At 39.7% G+C, this 18952-nt stretch overlaps 1 protein-coding gene and 1 long non-coding RNA gene across 5 annotated transcripts in view; one reads left to right on the top strand and one right to left on the bottom strand.

The window, feature by feature from the left end:
• vti1a (vesicle transport through interaction with t-SNAREs 1A) overlaps positions 1-18952 on the top strand; it is a 103989-nt gene that overhangs the window by 30423 nt on the left and 54614 nt on the right. For all 4 annotated transcript variants that reach the window (XM_035613262.2, XM_035613263.2, XM_035613260.2 and 1 more), the window contains one exon: positions 1892-1976. In XM_035613262.2, coding sequence (XP_035469155.1) covers positions 1892-1976 — 85 coding nt within the window. The remainder of the gene's footprint in view (positions 1-1891; positions 1977-18952) is intronic.
• Positions 14171-18819, bottom strand: LOC118287734. The gene is made up of 3 exons (XR_004785710.1): positions 18664-18819; positions 14398-14564; positions 14171-14300 (listed from the first exon to the last, which is right to left on the bottom strand). It is a non-coding gene; the product is annotated as an uncharacterized LOC118287734 (long non-coding RNA).

Raw genomic sequence — 18952 nt, 5'->3', positions numbered from 1 at the left:
CAGAGTCACCAGTTGCAGGTCATGGGTCACGTCCTTTTAAAAAAAAAAAAATCTGACATCAACTTTAAAAACAGAGACAACCTCATTGTGAAAACCGTGGGAAAAATGCCACAATTGGCATTTCCATGCAGTTTAACGTAACCTCACCCAAAGCATGTGAGATCAATTATAGTGAGTGAGACTCTTTTTGTGTCATGAAAAAATATAATGTTGAAAAAAATTCAAGTAGGTATTCCCAGCTGGTTTCTTCTGTAAAACAGTTGCCAGTACTCAATGACAAATTGACTAACGGTAGCTGTTAGTTGAGATGAATCTCGGGGTCCCCTGATGGTGACAGGGGAAAGAATTATGTTTTAACCAAACAGGAAAACATTGCCAAGTAACCTCAACTAATCATTCATAACATGTGAGAAAAAAACTCAGTAAAATCCAACATATTCCTGGAAATTCTTTGTACAGGTTACAATATATATTCTACTGAAATCAGGATAATAAATCTTGCATTACATTGAACAATACAAATATTCAGGTATTGATCAACATGCATTGGCGTCAATTTAAGCCTTTGAATACATTTAGCATCATCTAATAAACTAAAGCTCCTCTGATTAAATAAACTGAGGCTTTTAAGGATCTTTATTAATTTTAATTTGGGTATGAGAACAACTCATATGACTGATTCAGTGCTTAAAAAGCTTATAAAATATTAAATAAATTTCCTGTGCCTTTTTTCCCAGAGATACTGCCTGTATGTTTCTGTACTATAAAATACAGTAATTGGATACGTGAACACAATGAAATAAAAGCAAGGTGGAAGATTTCTTTATTCGAGAGGCGAAAGATGGATCTCAAGGCCATCAGTCAACAGATCAAATCTCTTCTTGCATTGCTTTTCAGACATGAATTGTTTAGCTTCATAGAAGGAACCAAAACATCTTTTTTCTTCTTTTGGTATCTAAAGAACTGCTATCAATTGATATGTTTACTGGTGATATTAGAGCACGAGCTAAAACCGTGATACTCGCAAACATCCACTTTGAAAAAAATGATAAAATTGCCTTTTTAATATTTTATGAAACGCATCTTTTCTTGAACATCTATGCTCTCTGAACTCCACGCATTCAATGGACAGGTTTGTCAATTGTTGATAGCCGTGAGTAAGCCAGGGGGGAACACAACAACTCGTACATCATGAATTACAGTTTTTTTTTTGTCCAATAATGTGAATAAACAACAAGCAGAAAAGCAATTTACTGGTTTAGTTTTGGCTTACATTTATTATATTACATTTTACACCTCTATAATGATCATTTTATAAACACTTATGACATTGATTGGTTTGAAAGGGCTTAGACATCATAATTATTATTGTTATTCAGGAAATCATACACTGTATATGCTGCATTACTTTCTACAGTTAAGGGGGTAAAGGTTGATTGTGTCTTAAATTTCACCTCCTGTTGAAAGCTTTCGCCTGTACAGGATTTTCTTTTGACTGCAAAGTGATGTGAAGTGAATGAGTGATTTTTATCTTGATTTGCACCTGGCCTTAACTTTTCCCTGTGTGCAGCAGAAGGCTGTTTCGATGAAACAATACATGAGGACAACAAACAAACTTGTTCTTGTTTTCATGTCCAAGATAAGGCAGCAGCACCTCTTATATTGTCAACCTCAACATGCATATGCTTGATATTCCATCAGCGTATAACACATTGTCATCCATGAAGGTTATTGCCAACCTGGCTGTATTATGCTGTCGCCGTGGATGTGGTCTGTCTGTTTAGGTGACAGTGTTGATGTGTTTCTTTGAAATGGTTCCCAGCCCTCTCAATCAATTTTTTTTCCGTGTTTGTTTCTCCGGCTTTATTTTTTTTTCCTCTATTTGTTGCAGAGAGCGCATCTGTTGGACAACACAGAGAAGCTGGAAAGGTCATCACGGAGACTTGAGGCCGGCTACCAGATAGCGGTAGAAACTGGTACGTATTCTGTTTCGGATTGGGTTGGGAAGCAGTGGGGTGGTGTTGGGCGGGGGTTCAAGATAGTGGTGAGGATGAGTGAAAGACAGCAAATTGTCTTGCTCATATGCGAGGTAGGTGGATTTGTGTGTGTATGTGTGTGTTTGGGGATGGGGTTGGGGGGGGGGGGGGGTCGGAAAAAAAAGCTTTTTCCTTGACGCCTGATGACATTTTCGGGAGCACATCAAAGGCTAGCCAGGGAGAGAGAGAGAGACAGAAAGAGGTGTACAGGCGACAGATCGGGCGCCGCGTCTCCTTGCTTTGCTTCCGAAGAAAATTCATGCATTGCTATAGCTGTGTGTGTCTGTGTGTTGTGTTATGCATGTGTTATGGGTGGGTGGTGTTTTCTTCTTCTTTTTTTTTTTTTTTTAAAGATAAACAGACAGGGGTCTATGAAAATAAATGTCAGCGTTCCTCTTGAAGTTCTTAATTCAGGGGTGCAGAAGGAAGAAAAAAACAATATCCATTTCTAAATTATCCATCTTAAAAATACACACAAACTCCGTTTTTCCTCATTATCAAGGATGGTTTTTATCTTAAAATAGGAAAAAAGCTCATTGGGATCTTAAATAGATTTAACCAGTTAGCATATTTTTTTTCTTTCTGTCTTGCTTCCTGACAGTCACCACATTATTGAGGCACAGTGTATTCCTCAGAGATGTATCAAAGCTCATTCTTGAAGTATCAACCAGCTTTCTGTGGCTTCCGTTGTAGTTTTGAAAAAGTTTGTCAATTTACACTATAATCGCGGGGTGGCTGGCATGTGCGACATCGACAGATTTAATAATTCAAGTCAAGGAAGGTTCGCACGCAGACCACCAGCTTTTGATGTTCTCTGTAACTTGCATTCACAAATTCATAAATACAATCTGCATTCTCTGCTTAAAAATGTTGGTTCAAATGTCTCAGATGATCCTGCCGGTATCCGAGTTTCTCGACTGTGTCAAATTCTGCGACAGCCAACACATTTTTAATTCTATTGAGTCGTGTCTTTCACTAGAGTGACTCATTTTGATGTTTTGCCTCACAGCACGCACGGTGTTTAAGAAGTGGGCCAACAGTGTTCAGTACCTCCTGGGCCCGGCAGTTTCTCCTGCCACATGCCCCTTGACCCCGTGTCACCGGTGGCTTTCTCATCCACTGTGTGTGCGGCGAGCTAAGAACAATTCTCGTTTATCCTGCCTTGGTCCCACACACTTGGCTTGGTCCACACCAGCTGTGGGGTGTGTTTGTGGTTTGGTGGGGAAGCTTCGCCCCTGTGTCTTTAATCCATGACCCCTTCCTTTACTCTGCTGTCGATACCAACCCTCCGCTCAGATGCACAACCTGAAATGGCAACGTCTCTGGGTTAAACCAGGAATACATCTGCACAAAGAACATAGATACACTGTGAATATGCACTCCTCCACCAGATTAATTACTATATATGCCAAGCTCTTAAATTCAACAAACACACTGGGCACAAACATTAGGTACCCATATTTATCAACTGGGTTTATAAGGTTTGATGGGGTTTGCCATCTGATCCCACATTCAGTTTGGTCTTTAATTTAGTGTTGTTCACCCATCTGAAACTATATATCTGCTCTTGTGGTTCCACAGCGGCTCGTCACAACACTTCTCAGACATCTTCGGTAAATCCTGCACTGTTTAGATCATAGTCCTGCCACAGTTCTTAGAGGATTCAGATGCAGTGCACTAAGGGCTGGGATTTGTGTGTTTGCACACATTAAATTGTTTACTTTTATAGTCCCAACAACGGCTGTATTTACTGTAGTTTCTTCATTTTGACACCAACAAATACAAAATGATAAAATAAAAGAATAAATAGCGCACCACACTTTATTCATAAACATTATGAAAATGGCATTGGCAGTTGTTGAGGAATATGCTTTGAGTTTTCGTACGCAGAGTTGTGGCATCAATAGACGTTAAACAAGTATAATTAGAGAGTTAAGTGTATCTCCAATCGGACAATCTATAGTAATACTGTTAATACTTTTCTGGCCACAAACCTCAACTCTCCGCAGACATTTAAGCTGTACCTTTCACGAAGAGCAGTTTAGCGTCATTATTTTTGCAGTAATTCAAAGTTGCATTCTCTTACCAAAATGACACGGCAGCCCTTAAGAACTGTAATTGACCAATAGGGGAAGTGGAACTAAAACACATTTTATCTCAAAGAGATAGATCCTGAACAAAGAAATGGCGTAGAAACTCAGCTTTGCCCCCTTTTCTCTTCAGCGCAGACAATATATCTCTTAATGACCAGGAACAAAAAATCTAGGATGCTTCTAGGTCCTATTTAAGGAAAAAGAAAGAGGGCTCTTAGTTCCAAGAGAAGATGAATCTTCACATAGTACCATTTTATCAGATTTAGCATTCTTTTTTTACTGTTCTCAATGTTTCCATTGTATTTAGTGAAAACAAAGGCTTACCAAAAGCAGTGAAACCCCTCAGAGGGGTATAGTAGAGACTCTGGACATGCAGAGCTATTTACCACATGCACTCCTCAAGAACCAGGGTCCTCTGTTTGTCTCATAAATAAAGTATAGAACTTCATTAGTGAGGAGCGCTGACTTAAAAGCCCAGACATAGCACCAGGCAGACATGGGGCTAGCACAGTTAAAGAGGGCCCTAAATAAAGAGGGAGGGCATGCAGTTAGCCAATTTAAAGACATTTGAGTCAGGGGCATTTGAAATGCCCAAAAGTGGAGGCTTGACTGATGTTAAATCAAAGACATGCCAGATTTTAGTCCTTCGCTCCACAGTTGAAAAGATTTTGAATGATTTATGATTGCTTGTTTGGAAATGGATTGCATGTCAGATAAGACATCTAAGTTGCAATGATTGGCGGTTCCACCTTTTTTTGGATTATTATTAAATGAAGGAGAGAGAGTTGAGACCTATGCTGACCGACAGTTCACACAAAACATGGGGGAAAATAATGTTCCTTTAAACTCCTGCTAGATTTTGTAAGTCATGGTAATGAAAATTCTCTATTGTTCACAAACTAATAACCTGAATTTGAGGTTATCGTAGCAGCGATAACTTTGTGTGCTGGAAACTACTGCAGTTTGTTTTCACGACCTGACTAATGAAGGTTTAATACAATTCAATTTTTTTTAAATTCATATTGACGTGAAATAAATAGGCTTTGAATTTTTTTAATAATTATGATAGTGGCCAGTTTCCACAACGCATTTAATTGGCAATATTTTGAAAATGTGGAGTGAGTTTACTCTTGAAAATTCATCCTCATTTATATTTTGTTCTGCTGACACAAATAACTTAGCAATGGCAGCAAAACGAGCCACTGAAACAAAGAACGAGACAGACAAAAGCATTGCTACTCTGCATTTTAAAGGTGGCCAGCAAGAGGCTGAGAACACTTCTTAGGCAAGGGCTCTTGGTGTTTAGGGGCCTGTAATCAATCCTGCAAAATGGAAACAGCTCATTAAGGATGGATTTCAGTCCCGTTTAGATAAGCAGAGAGGGTCTATGCCTGGCCCTCGGGGGCCCCAGCACTAGCCCAAAGTTCACACCATGCCAGGTAGAGCGCATCACCGCAGGCTATCAACTTTATTAGGATGGAGATAAGCTGATTAGACCTTGTCAATCAAAGGTGCCAGTGACTCAATCATGATCCGGGGGACTTCTCTTTCTGTCTCTTCCCTTTTCTCTCCCTTCCCACTCTCACGGTCTCCCTCTCTTTTTTTTTTTGTGCTAAATCATTGAAGCGACCAACAAAGTGGCAGCCATCGCTGGGCTAAGCTAAGCAGCCCTGCAGTTGTCACTAAGGCAGACACGTGAGGACCCTGTGATGATGTGATGGCTATATTAAAGAGTACATCAGTTTGTTTTAGAGCAGTTTGATTTTCAGATGCAGTGGTATTAAATGAGGGGGGGGGGGGGGGGGGTGGAGCGGGGAGGGCGAGCATGCCGGCGTCATACAACATGATTCCAGTGGCAGAGTAAGGTATTCTGGGACAGAAATAGATAAATGACGAGAAATAAATAAATATATTTTTGTAAACATAAAAAAAAAAAAAAAAAATCTTCATGGCTCCCTTTTGAAACCGAGCGTGGCTTTGAGTCTTGCTGAGAGTCCATGGGCGCTGGAGTGGCCCAGTAACACAGCGCACGTTTGTCCCCACTCTCTATCTCTCCCCCTCCATCTTTCTCTGTGTCTCTCCCACTCGCTTTATTTCTCCCTGTTCCCTCTAAAGATCAGACTCGGATGATTCTTTTGGTGCTGGGCCACCAAAGTGGTGCCCGCTTCTTAAATCCATTCGCAAACACTTAAATTACATAATCAGTTACATTTATGAGGCCCAAGTGGTATTTTCAGCAGGCTCAGACAGATTTTATTGCAATTATTATTCCATTATTTACAATTTCAGTTAATCCAAACAAGTATTGTAATGTTTAATTTTATAATCATGTAAATAAAACATAAATCTTTACAAATTAAAGTATTCAGGAGAAAAAAATGTTAATGAAATACAATTTTGGGGGATTATTTTTTGAAAACAACAGAAGCAGATATAGTCACTTTTACTCCTGTAAAAGTAATTCAACGTAATGTTTAACTATTTTTTTGTAAATTTTATTCTTTATAACAAATCAGTTTTAAAATTTTAGTTTAATGTTTTGTGTCACTTTACAATACAATACACCAGTTGGTTATTATAGATTTGTTTTCAGTCACGGTATGTAAAGTTTTTTTTAGATATATATACAATATATATGCAATGTAAATCTTTTTCTTATTAAAATGTGGCTGAATCTTTTCTTACTACTTTATTTTTAGTTTATTCTCTCTGTTCTACAATGTAGTTTGAATATTTTAAGGATCTCTTTTCATTTCTCTTTTTAAAAGGACAGTTTGCTAAAGTGGATTTCCTTGAGGTATAGCATAATAAATCACTTTTTTGTCGGCTGATACAATCGGCATGTTGTATTGTGTTCAAAAAGAATATGACGTTATTTGATAATTGTTTGATTAATGGAGCCGAGATCTAGGACTTAAATATTTCACAGCTTGAGTTTTCAGCTGTGGAGAGAGGAGGCCTTATTTGAAATCCATTTTAAAGGAAAAGTATGTTTTTCTATAGCTGTTTTAAAAAGAAAATAATTATTTTTAAAAACGCCCCCTAACATTTTGCCTGAAACCACATTTCCTAAATATATATGCTTCAATGCCTAACATCTTGCTCTCAGAAAATCTAGCCATGGGTGAGCTGTTTATCGGTAAACCCCCGGTGGATGAAAGGCGTAGCAATAATGATTTTTTCTCTCCTAATCGGACCTTGTCAGCAAGGCGTCTTATCGTGGAGAGGAAAATGACACCGATCCTATCGAAGAGCCTGGAGTCCGAGTCGGCGGCACGTGTCCCCCCCAATCATGGTTGGCCATGGCCCAGCCATATCTAGCGCCGCCACAAACGGCGAGCGGCACTTTTTTCATGTGGACTTCAAAAACGTTGCGAGTCATTAAAATTGCACCCACGTTCGGCAGCGGGGATCAGCCGCTCTGGAGCGAAAATGGGATGTGGGAAGAGGAGACTCGCTAAATGTGTTAATTCCATCCTCACATGTTTACGGCTTAATTTTAATCTGTTTGAGGGAGGAGGAGGGGTGGAGGGACGATTGGAAAGGGGTGCGGGAGGGGCAATGAGAAAGCTTCGCACTGCAATAAATCGCCATTATCTTTGACACCCTAGGACTCAGCTGTTCCAGGGATTTAGGGGTCCACTGGCAACAGTGTATATCGTAGGGCATGAAAACACTGTTTACGCTTGAACTGCGGTAGCTAAGGTGCAATCACCAGTTTCAGGCTGCACAGACAAAAGGTCTTACGTGCACAATGGCCAGCTAGCATACGGACTCTCAATGGAAGAGCTGAACCAACAGACTTGAGTATGTGATTGTGTGTGCGTGCCTGTTTTCCCTGTGCGTGCGCGTGGGCAGGTCTGAGTTTCCCCGTGTATCGACAGGTTTTTTCGCAAACATCCAACTATTAGCCAAAGTGGAGTGGGGCGACAAAGATGGTAGTGAGCGAAGAGCTTGTTGTGAAATTAAATGAACCTTACTCCAAAGTTTGATGTCTGTCAAAACATTTTGCACTGAAAAAGAAAAGCTTCACTTGAGTCCACCAACTACAATAGCATGTACAAGTCTCCCTGTGTCCCTCAATTACATTTGCTCAATATGTTAGCTAGCTTCAATACTGGTAAATGAAAAGAAATCAAATAATTAGACCTTTAGTCAGTTATTAGCTTCAACAAGGTTCTCAACATAATGAGTCTGTTGGAAATAATGATTCGACTAGAAAGTTCAAAAATGAGTTATTTGATAGAGAAATCTAAACTTTGTAAGATCGATTTAAATTTGAGTGTGTTTAGTACAGATTTTGTCAAACTTTTTACAACTTTAAAATGCAGGTGTTACACTTAAATCTGTAACTTTCTGTGTATTTAAATGACTGCAAATAACAAATTCACATCTTTTGCATGCAGTATTAGCATGGTTAACTGAACAGATGCAGCCGAACGACCTGATCAACATTTGTCAATAGCAGACCATGATGATCCCCATCCACGGTAAACGTGACATATTTTGTTCATCACCACAGTTCACTATACACTACAGATGATAAGTCACAATATATATTAAATAAAACATTGATGATTTCACCTTGAAATAATGTCCCTTAGTAATAACCTTGAATTAAGTAATTTTGGCACAGTTTGTAATTGGTCTATATTCTCGATGAGACCTCATCCAAATAATTTATGATATTATCTAATCTTTATCTTAAAAAATTTCAAACACCCTAGTTGCTAGATAGTGGTATGCCACCATGTCTAAGAAGACACCTTTGTCCCAACCTTGAATCAGTTTTTTTTTATTTTTAGGTTACAAGAACTAAAAAGATACCCCCTTCCTGCTCGCATGCAGAAGAAAAAAGTGTAGCATTGACCTCTGGCTGACACAGAGAAAGCTGAGGGAGGGAGGGGGAGATGGAGAAAAAGAAAGCAGCAGAAAGAGCGACAGAGAGGAGAGAGCTAAGACAACAACTGTGAAGAGCCGCACAGGGTTAAAGAAAAACTGTTTCAGAAGGAAATGGGAGACAAAAGCGAGGACTCGGAGCCCCCATGGGCGCTTTAAAGAGCCGCTACATCTGAGGCGCTGAAATATTAAAAATGGAAAGGGAGAACAAAAAAAAAGGAAAAAGGTGAAATAAAGTAAAGGAGTGGCAGTGAGTGAGAATTGTGCCACCTTGTCACCCGAGAATGAATATCAGAAATATTAATTCAGTGATGAGAATGACGCACTGGATGACAAGAGAATCGATGACTGTTAAAACCCGAGATGGCGTAGAAAAAAACAGAGGAGACGTTTATCAGAGTGAGTGTGGATCGGCTTCTGTATGGGAATAAGATAACTATTTTCACAACAGCTGCATAAGAATGTTTTTGTTTTTTTCACTCTGTTTACCTATTCAAGAAATATATATATATATATATGAAAAATCCCGTAGCTTTTATTTGACCAGTAACCTCCCTTAGATGCGGTCTCATTCACAATGTAGTAAAGTGACAACCGTTCTTACTTAAAAAGAGGCAAGAGGCGCGCTACAACAAAGCACTTGAATAATGACAACTGAGTCAAACTACCATTAGCATTGTATCTTCACAGTGAGTCTTCTGTCAAGCTGGCAGACATAAATGGGCAATTTTTTGATGTAGAGTCATACAGAGTTTTAAGGAAGAAAATTGTTAAGGGGAAAGTAGTTTTATTAGCTGCATAGTATTTCCCTTATGCTTTGCTCACGCAAAGAGGTAGTTTTGTTAGTAGTTCAAAATAAAATGTGCTTATTTCCTGCCTGTGATCTTTCATGACGTCAGTAATACAGTAATAACTTTTTCCTGTACAAGCGTTTTTAATAGATCTTAAAGCTACAAGAATATTTATTGATATTAATAATTTACTATTTATTATTTGTATTAGTTTATTTGTATTAGTTTGTATTAGTTTGCACTGAAGTTAAAACACATTTATTACAGAGTGTGGGTTTTGTTAAAATGAAATTATATATATACACACAGCAATATATTGAGAAGTGTAAAATCTGAAAGAACTAGATACTAATGAGTAATTTATCGATTACTTTTCAGCCAAACTAAGTAAACTTTTTTTCCAGATTAGGAATAGTTGCCTCATACTGACCCACAAGAAGGAACTTTACTTTTCAAAAATGAAACCTTCAGTTATGGCAATGGCATTTACAGATGAAATTCTATGTCAGGTTTAGCAGCAATAAGCAGACAGTAAGGCTGAAAATTATTATTAATAGTCGTTTATTACCAAGCTGTTGCCCTTTTAATGTGAACAGCCTGCCATTATTAACTTATTGTTAACAGGCATATACCTCACAGAAATTATCAAATAAAATACCCAATACATGGAGCTACGTTTGTGATTACAAGTAATATTTTTTAATGCTGTGTTCATCAAAACGTAGAATAAATAGTATTTTTTTAAAGTCATCTTTTCTCGTACTGTACCTTTGCCCAATTTAAAAACCTTCAATATTCTTGCTCCTTAGTTTTCTCTTAGAGGTTGTCCTTTTTTAACAGTAAATCCATTGTTGTGAAGCTTTATGATTAGTATTTTTCCACAAGATTTATTTTATGTTTTAATTTTGTCCCCTCATGTGCAATCACTTTTTTTTCTCATTTTCCATCACTCACATGCCAGTATTTGAAATACAGACTCACGAGTAATTATTTATATATTGTGATTAAATAATTAAATGTGAAATGTAAGAGGTTCTTGAAAAACAAGTCTGTACTTCTTGTGATACTTGGACATAATGCACTTTGTTAAATTGTAGATAGAAGTTATACACCTAGGTCATAAGATTTCTGGTTTTGAGTAATTTAGAACATTTTAATGCTTTTGATAGTTTTATTAGAAGATTATTGTAATTCTCCCAGATGGGACTGCATCCAAAGGTCTGTGAGGAAACAACAATGACTCCTTTTAGTGTAAGATGGCGTAGCTGCTGCTAGATTAGATTTAAACTTCTTGATCTACATGCTTAAAAAAGTACAACTGGTTACGATCCCTGCAACAATAAATGTTGGCTCTAGGCTTGAGAGAAATATTGGATCAGGTGTTAAAAAAACAACGCAGGACCTAAATGCAGTCATTAACTCTTTATTGATCTGCATCTAATGGAGACGTTCCTCGAGCCTCCCACCCTGCGAGATACACAATTATACTGTACAAACACAGTGAAGCACATGAGCCATGTCCGTCTGTCCTTGCTCCTCTTTTGCTCAATGGTAGCCCCAAGGAGCGCACCCTCCCACCCCTGTCAAAGGAGCTTCCTTCTTGGCTGTCCTGTGCCCATCAGACAGGGTGCCTGCCCGTTTAAGGCACCCAGGGAACATGAAACGGAGCCTGGGCCGAGATGTCAGCTGGTTGTCCCATCTGCCAGTCAGTGGGATGGTAAAGCTTTTGTCCTGGGGGGTAACCTTAGGAGTTCTCGGCGTGCTGCGCGTTTGTGTATGCACACATGTGCGAGTTGCTTTGGGAACGGAGACTCTGAATCACAGTTCTGAGGACAGTTAGCCACAAACAATGTGGCTGATATTGTCCTTTATGTGTGACTTGTGTGCACATATAGGAATTTCGGCCAAAACTACAAACATTTTAAATTTGGTTTCTTGTTGTCAGATCAGGGCAAAATAGCTATTGTGTTTATCACAACATTTTTAGAATGACTTTCGAATTACAAGGGAAATGTGTAGGTTTCAAAAAATTGTTCTCGAATGGATTGAAGTTAATTGGTCTTGTTTCACACGGAAAAAACAATTGGTGGAATGCTCGTCAGAAATTCAAATTGCCTGGAACATGTCTCCTTCCCCTGTTCCTCTGTTAAATAATATAACCTTGACAGAACAAACAGTTTGACTCGCATTTAAATGAACCAAGGCACCGACTGGGTAGAGGCTGGCCGGCTGGTTGCATTGAAGCACAATCCCACTTCTGCATTCTATCGTTTGGTAGATAGGCCGCGCCCTTGAGCTGCTTTCGGAGGCAGGCACCGTAATGAGGTCTATGACAAAGTGCTGAAAGGGGGGCCTCTGTGCACACACGGATGCTCGCAAATAAACCTTAGGCCGGGTCTATGTGAGCCCAAGAGTTCCTAAAAAGAGAATGCACATAGACAGCATGAACTTATTTATTTATCACTGAGTTATGCTTTTGTAGTTGTGCCTGTCATGGATATGAGCACAAGTTAATATGTGTGCTTTTCTGTGTATCTCCTAGTGTCTGTGTCTTTAAGTAATCTGTGCATGTTGGCTCAGATGAAATGTGATTTATAACAACAAAGTCATCCCTTTCCTGTGCTGTAATCATTTTTAGTCAACTTTGACTGTTGACTGCCATGTAGAAAGCTTCCCTTAAGTGGTCTACACAGTCCCCGTGCTCACATCAGTCAGGTCTCACCGCATGATGTATGTAGTGGTAGTCCTGAAGGGCTGATGTATGCACAGCTCTGCACCGGCAAGTCCTCCCTGTGCACATCTATGATCTTGGGTTACTCAATCATCAATCAAGGCCAACTGCAGCGTACTGTACTGTCGCCCATCTTTTAGAGCTCACTTGTGAAGGACTGGCTAAGATGGCCTAAGGGACACTTTCCTTGGTCTGACCCATCTCAGATTTGATGTGAATATGTGCGTAGTTATGACTACACACAGAAGAGAGTTCAGGCATTGATGTAGACTTTTTTTAATGTTTGGTAAAGGCCACCTGATAGTAGTGATGTGCTTATATGTATTTTTTTCCCTTAGCATTTTCCAGTATTTTTTGGTAAACATTTTCAGTAATTTGTTTGACATTTTCCGTCCAGAAATCTGATAATTTTTAACGTCCAACTGCATAATCCATGAATGTTAAATAAACAGGAAGAGTAAATTAAAACCATAATTTTATAAAGTTGTGATATCAGACAAATTTATGTTATTTAATGCTACATAGTGAATTTTTTGAATACATATGAATTTTAAGAAACATTAAAGCTTGCATCATATTGTACCCTGTAACCTTATACCACATGGTATTTGAAATAGTATTGTTCATCAATATAAGAAAAGAAATATCTTACCAAAAAAAAGAAGTAATATGCAAAGTCTGTTGTCATGTGTTGATCAAAAATCTTTGCCAAATTTACCCCAATAAATGAGGCTTACCTGAAGAATGCAAGACCTAAATTTCAGACAATATGGCCAGAGGGAGCAGACAAAGAAGGCAGTGCAACAAAACGGTGCCAGAGAATCAAAAAGAAATATACAGTTCTTTCAGTGTCTCCACAAAGCTACTCTGAATTCATTATGTAATCCAGAATGGACATTCAGAACCATACGATATTGCAGTGATGGAGTTTGCATGCCAATTTTCCCGGGTGCTTGAAGTGAGGTATTGTGCTATTTTAATGAGCTGTTTAGACTAGTGGCCGGTTGCATTTGGGCTGTAACAACCAGCTCAATGAATAATTGTTATTGGCTCTTAAAGGCCAGATGTATGGAATCCATGCAAATTTAGAGCAAAGGGAAAGTGTGTGTGTGTGTGTGTGTGTGTGTGTGTGTGTGTGTGTGTGTGTGTGTGTGTGTGTGTGTGTGTGTGTGTGTGTGTGTGTGTGTATGTGTGTGTGTGTGTGTGTGTGTGTGTGTGTGTGTGTGTGTGTGTGTGTGTGTGTGTGTGTGTGTGTGTGTGTGTGTGTGTGTGTGTGTGTGTGTGTGTGTGCGAGGATGACTTGAAATAATTGTATTCCAGATGTCCTTCTTTCATGTGAAGCACACATTCACAGGCACACACACAAACACACACTAAAAGGACAGAACAGATGATGGTGATGATTATTAAGATCTTAAGCATATGGAGATACTGTGTTGGTGTCTGCGTGTGCGTGCGTGCGTGTGTGGTGATTTTTCAACATTTCTGCTCCCTCAGTCTTCTGTGACAGGTTCACCCATCTCTCCTGGGGAGGCCTTCACTCCCAATTTAGACGCAAGCATCGTCAAGTGACAGCAATGGCTCCGGCACCCTACCTTTAAGATATGACTACAGTTAACTTAACAAGTCTCAATATGTGAGCTCCGTCTTTGATGTAATTGGTTCGGGCGCTTTGAGCATCTTTCTCGTGGAGAAGTTGACATTTTTGGTAGATCTGTCAAGATGATCATCAGAGGGGTACAGGTCATTTCTGTCACATTCAAAAAAAATAAAAGTCATTATCTTTCATCATATTTCACATAATCTTGGTATTGTTTGCTCGAATGTCCATCATAGAAAGTGCTCACTTTGCCTCTTTGTGTCAGCTACAGTGAAGTCCTTCAGAAAACTCAATCCTATAGTCATCAGGACTGGGCATGTGTGGCCACACTGAACTCAGGTCTCTAAACAGGAGAGGTGGAGAAGCAGCAGCAGCAGCAGCGTGCACATCGCAATCCATCCACCCATGCCTGCACTGTACAGTGATCATAAATGTCAACAGCAGAACAGAAATCAAGGAACCCTCTGATATTAAACTGCTAGGAAAGTGGTCACTTTTCAAGCAAATCTTGTTCTTTACTTACGCTATGTTTAATGTCATCATTGTACCTTTCGTGAGCTACACTTTAGTTTAAATGTGGACACTTGCTGATGAGATTCAAGTACAAGGATCTATTGTGTTTTCTTGGCATTGACTTTTTTTACAGCCTCTGCAAGACCTTAAGCTTGGATGTTGCATCTGTTCTATAAAAAAGTAAGGGGCCACTTTACCGCAAATAAGAACATCAGTACAATATACTAAAACAAAAGAAATATGTTTAACTGGTTTGTAATGTAAAATAACTCAAAATAACCAGGTGATGATTTAGATGGTAAAAAACAACTATTTGTTTGTTGAATGAATATTTGTTGATCAAATGAAAGTGTGTGCGTGCGTGCGTGCGTGCGTGCGTGCGTGCGTGCGTGTAAATAAGTGTAACGGGGTGAAGTCATGTTGAGTGACAAGTGCACGCGTCTTCAGCCACCTGGATTTATTTGGGCCAAACAGGAGGGACCTATGTCTGCCTGGGCCCCTCTTCTGTCCGCACTGGGGCCTCAGAGCCACGAACAGAAGGTGCCTCCTCACAACTCACACCTGAGCTTCTCCCAGCCTGGGATCAACCTCGCTATCTCACTCTTTATCGCTCTCTTCATCCGTACATCCTCCTCTCACTTTTTCTCTCCCTACCCTCAGTATCCTCTCCATTTCCCTCCCAGGCCATGACCCGGCCTACTTTTACCTCTCACACTCTGGACCCTTTGATGTCAACTATGTTGGCCCTTTCCACAGATCATGTGTGTGTTTGGAAACGGCCCCTTTGCTCAATCCTCAGTTTGTTTATGAATATACATTTCACAAACAGGATTTGTAGTTAATGGTCTACAAAGAGAAGCATTCTCTCTCATGTATTAGCTGTGCTTATGACAGTATATGATACTAAGTTTCGCAGTGAAATCCACTCTTCTGCTTATTTGATTCTGCCCTTTCTTTTTCAGACTCTGCTGAGTTTGTTTTCATTTTTTGTTGATTTTTTTTTTCTCCTTATACAAATCTTTCAACTCGGTTCCTGGAAAAGCAGCTTTATTCACGGAGGAAATGTGTGTGTTTGCTTGTCTGCTAGCATCTTTTTCATTTAGTGTTGAGGTGACAGGGTGTGAAGTTGGGTAAGCGTGTGCAACTCAGAAGTCAAAAGCACAAACACTAACAAGACACAGAGCCGGCTGCTTTATTTTTGAAGGTAAAGTAAACTCGAAATCCACAGGCTTCATGTTTCTCCGGTCAGTTTTGCATCACATCAGAGAATAGTGTATAATTCTGATATAAATAGAGCAGATTTAACTGAATTTTAGAGGATAGACTCTGAATCTATACTCGTTTATATTGAAGGGCCAAGAAGCTTTTAGTGCATACTTATCACCTCACCTTTGAAATAGACTTAATTTCTTGGTGGGGAAATTTAGCGTTGCACTGAGAACATTATTGGCTCGATCACACCATGTGAATGACGTATATTACGTTTATCTTCTTTTGGGAGGTCTATATTACAAATATAGGATATTGAAAATTGAAAATTATCTCACCTAATGAGATAAGTGGTTGTTTCGGGTGTGGACGCTAATGTAATTTTATGGCATGGAGGCTGAAACCACATCCGTCTGTATCAACATCTAAAAACTTTGTTTGAGTCTCTAGAGGCAAAGAGTTAAAAAAAAATAACAAGATGACATAATACCACCCTTTTTCTTAAGCGATGGCTGTAGTCGTAATTACCACAGCCCTGGAATGTAGTTAGCATTTTGCAGAATGACATTGCTCGCTCAATATAGTCGCAACTGACATATGTACTGGCTTTTTATTTTTGGCCATCTGCAGCCACCAAGGCTGTGCAACATTATCGTCAGAGGATGAAGGGGGGGCACACCGTCGATGAACTCACCTCAGGTTCTTATCTGCAGTTTGAATTATGGTGTTTTCATGTCACCATTTTGACTATTTGAGTCTTATCGGTGTCCCTGTTGTCAGCTCCTCTGGACAAAAGCATATATATAAAGAACTTGTTGCCTCTTACTTACGGGAAAACTGACTTGATGTCATTAGTGTTCAACACTTACAGCTAATTGATCCAAACTGGTCATAATAGGCGAAGCAGGATGCGGCCCGCCATTATAAGTAGTAGCACCTGGCAATTAATGGAAACCTGGCAATTAATGGAACATGCTGGATGTCTCAGATTTGGTAGTGTCATACAGTAGAAAGTTTCAAGCTCACACGTGCAGCTTTGGGATAATTGAGCCATCGATCTCCCTGGGCTGAATCAAAGAGGCTGAAAACTGGATCCAAATGTTAAACCTGATTTGACAATATTAGTAAAGCCACTTTTGTGTTAAATGTATCATTATTACATTTTTTGTGTGTAGAATGTATAGAATGAATATTGGTACGGACCATTTGGATGAAGTTTTTCAAATCCCTCACACCTTATTCTCTCAAACTTTATGCATCCTGCCAGTGAGGAGCATGTGTGTGGCCACTGATATGTGTATGTGTTAAAGAGTCTGTCTTTTCTCTATTAGACTAATGGTGTGTTGGTCCATTCTTCAAGATGTCTGAGACTGTAATTAGTGGATTGCTTTGAGCCAGGGCGACGGGAGGGACTGTGGGGAGCGAAGGGAGCAACAACATGAGGGAGAAGAAAAGGGCCGCCCATTTTACAGTCCTGATGGAGGTTATATTTTTTGTGACAACTGGACCAGAGTAATCAAAATGTGTTAATAATCCCATCAAAGGGCCTGGCGGCACATCAGTGAGAAGCCTCACTGATCGCCAATCCCCCACTAGACCCTGGTTCTAGCTGCCCCACACTAATTGACCCTCCGTCACTCTTGTCTTTCTCCCTGTCCTGCTCTGTCTTCACGTCTTTCGCTCTTGATCTTGTCTCTCTCATGTCCACCCAATGTTTCTATTGACTGTGTCTAGACAAAGTTTGTACCAAAGTTGCATATCAAACTGAATCCTCTTATTTTCAAATCATATCCAAATAGACAAGCCTATTTGTCAGGTTGAAGTTGTTGCAGTAGAGCCCAGGCCCAGAAGGGGGCATTTGTCTGAGTTTTTGAGTCTGTTGGCGCCCTGCTGCTTGAGTCTAGCCCCCCCTGGGGTGATTCCAGGTCAGACTGTATAGGTTCCAATAAGTTCTATCTTTTGTTTTAGGATTAGCACAGAGGTCAGAGTTCACAAAGATGGCCAGATGGGGTCTCTAGTGCTAAATATCCATACCTTCTGCCCCTAAAAGGAGGTTGAACGTCAGAATCAATGGACTCAATCGATGGGCATAGTGGTGGAGGTAATGCTGGCAAAAAGTTTGATTGCATGCATATTGATCAGAGTGAGGATAAGAAGCTGTAAGGCAATTGATTTTATTTTGGATTCGCACTGTTATAGCTCATTTTATTTTGTCTACATGTTTGATTGGAGTGTGGGCGTATGTACACATGTAGAAAACAGACGCACACACACACACACACACACACACAGAATAACCAATCAAGAGATTCCAAACATGCTCCCGGCAATTTCAGGTGAATTTTAAATACTGTATGCAAGGAGTCGGTGTTGACATGCAATCCCATAAAAAAAGTCAAATAATACCTTTAAAAAGTCAAGTAATATCTAGATAGATACTGTATCTATCTATCTTTCCATCTATCCATCCATGATACAAACAGGACAACACTTACTGTTGCTTTGGTAATTGTTGCTTAATCATCTTCATTAGCTCTGGGGTTAGATTAATAGCAAACACTATAACCTCAACACCAAAACATCATGATGGGACGAAGTGGATGGCACACACACACACACACACACACACACACGCACACACACACACACACGCACACACACACACACAATATATTACATATAAACACATTTGATATGAATAATACTGGTATTGATAAGCAGGATTTTTTTTTTCTTTTTCTTTACACTTGTCGTTCCTTTAAATTGACTTTGCCAATTAGAGAAACTCTACCTCATTTAGTAGTCAGGTCGGAAGCTGCATGTCAGGATCAGTTTGAGGGATTTAAAAAATGCATGGTGTCCAGGTGAGGAGCCCAAGCCCCAGTGTGACCCGGGAGTAGTTTGTGTGGCGTCTCCAGAGAGGCTGCTTCCAGTGTAGGGCAGGACAAGGGACCGCACTTAATAATAGAGCCACCACATCAAAGGCTGTAGACTGCTGCTGGCTGACACGGCAGACATCATGAAACACTCTGTCTGTGTGTGTGTGTGTGTGTGTGTGTGTGTGTGTGTGTGTGTGTGTG

Source organism: Scophthalmus maximus, chromosome 16 (genome assembly GCF_022379125.1).
Source record: "Scophthalmus maximus strain ysfricsl-2021 chromosome 16, ASM2237912v1, whole genome shotgun sequence".
NCBI classification, from domain to species: Eukaryota; Metazoa; Chordata; class Actinopteri; order Pleuronectiformes; family Scophthalmidae; genus Scophthalmus; species Scophthalmus maximus.
Note: the sequence above shows the minus strand (reverse complement) of the source record. Positions and strands in the feature narration are given on the sequence as shown.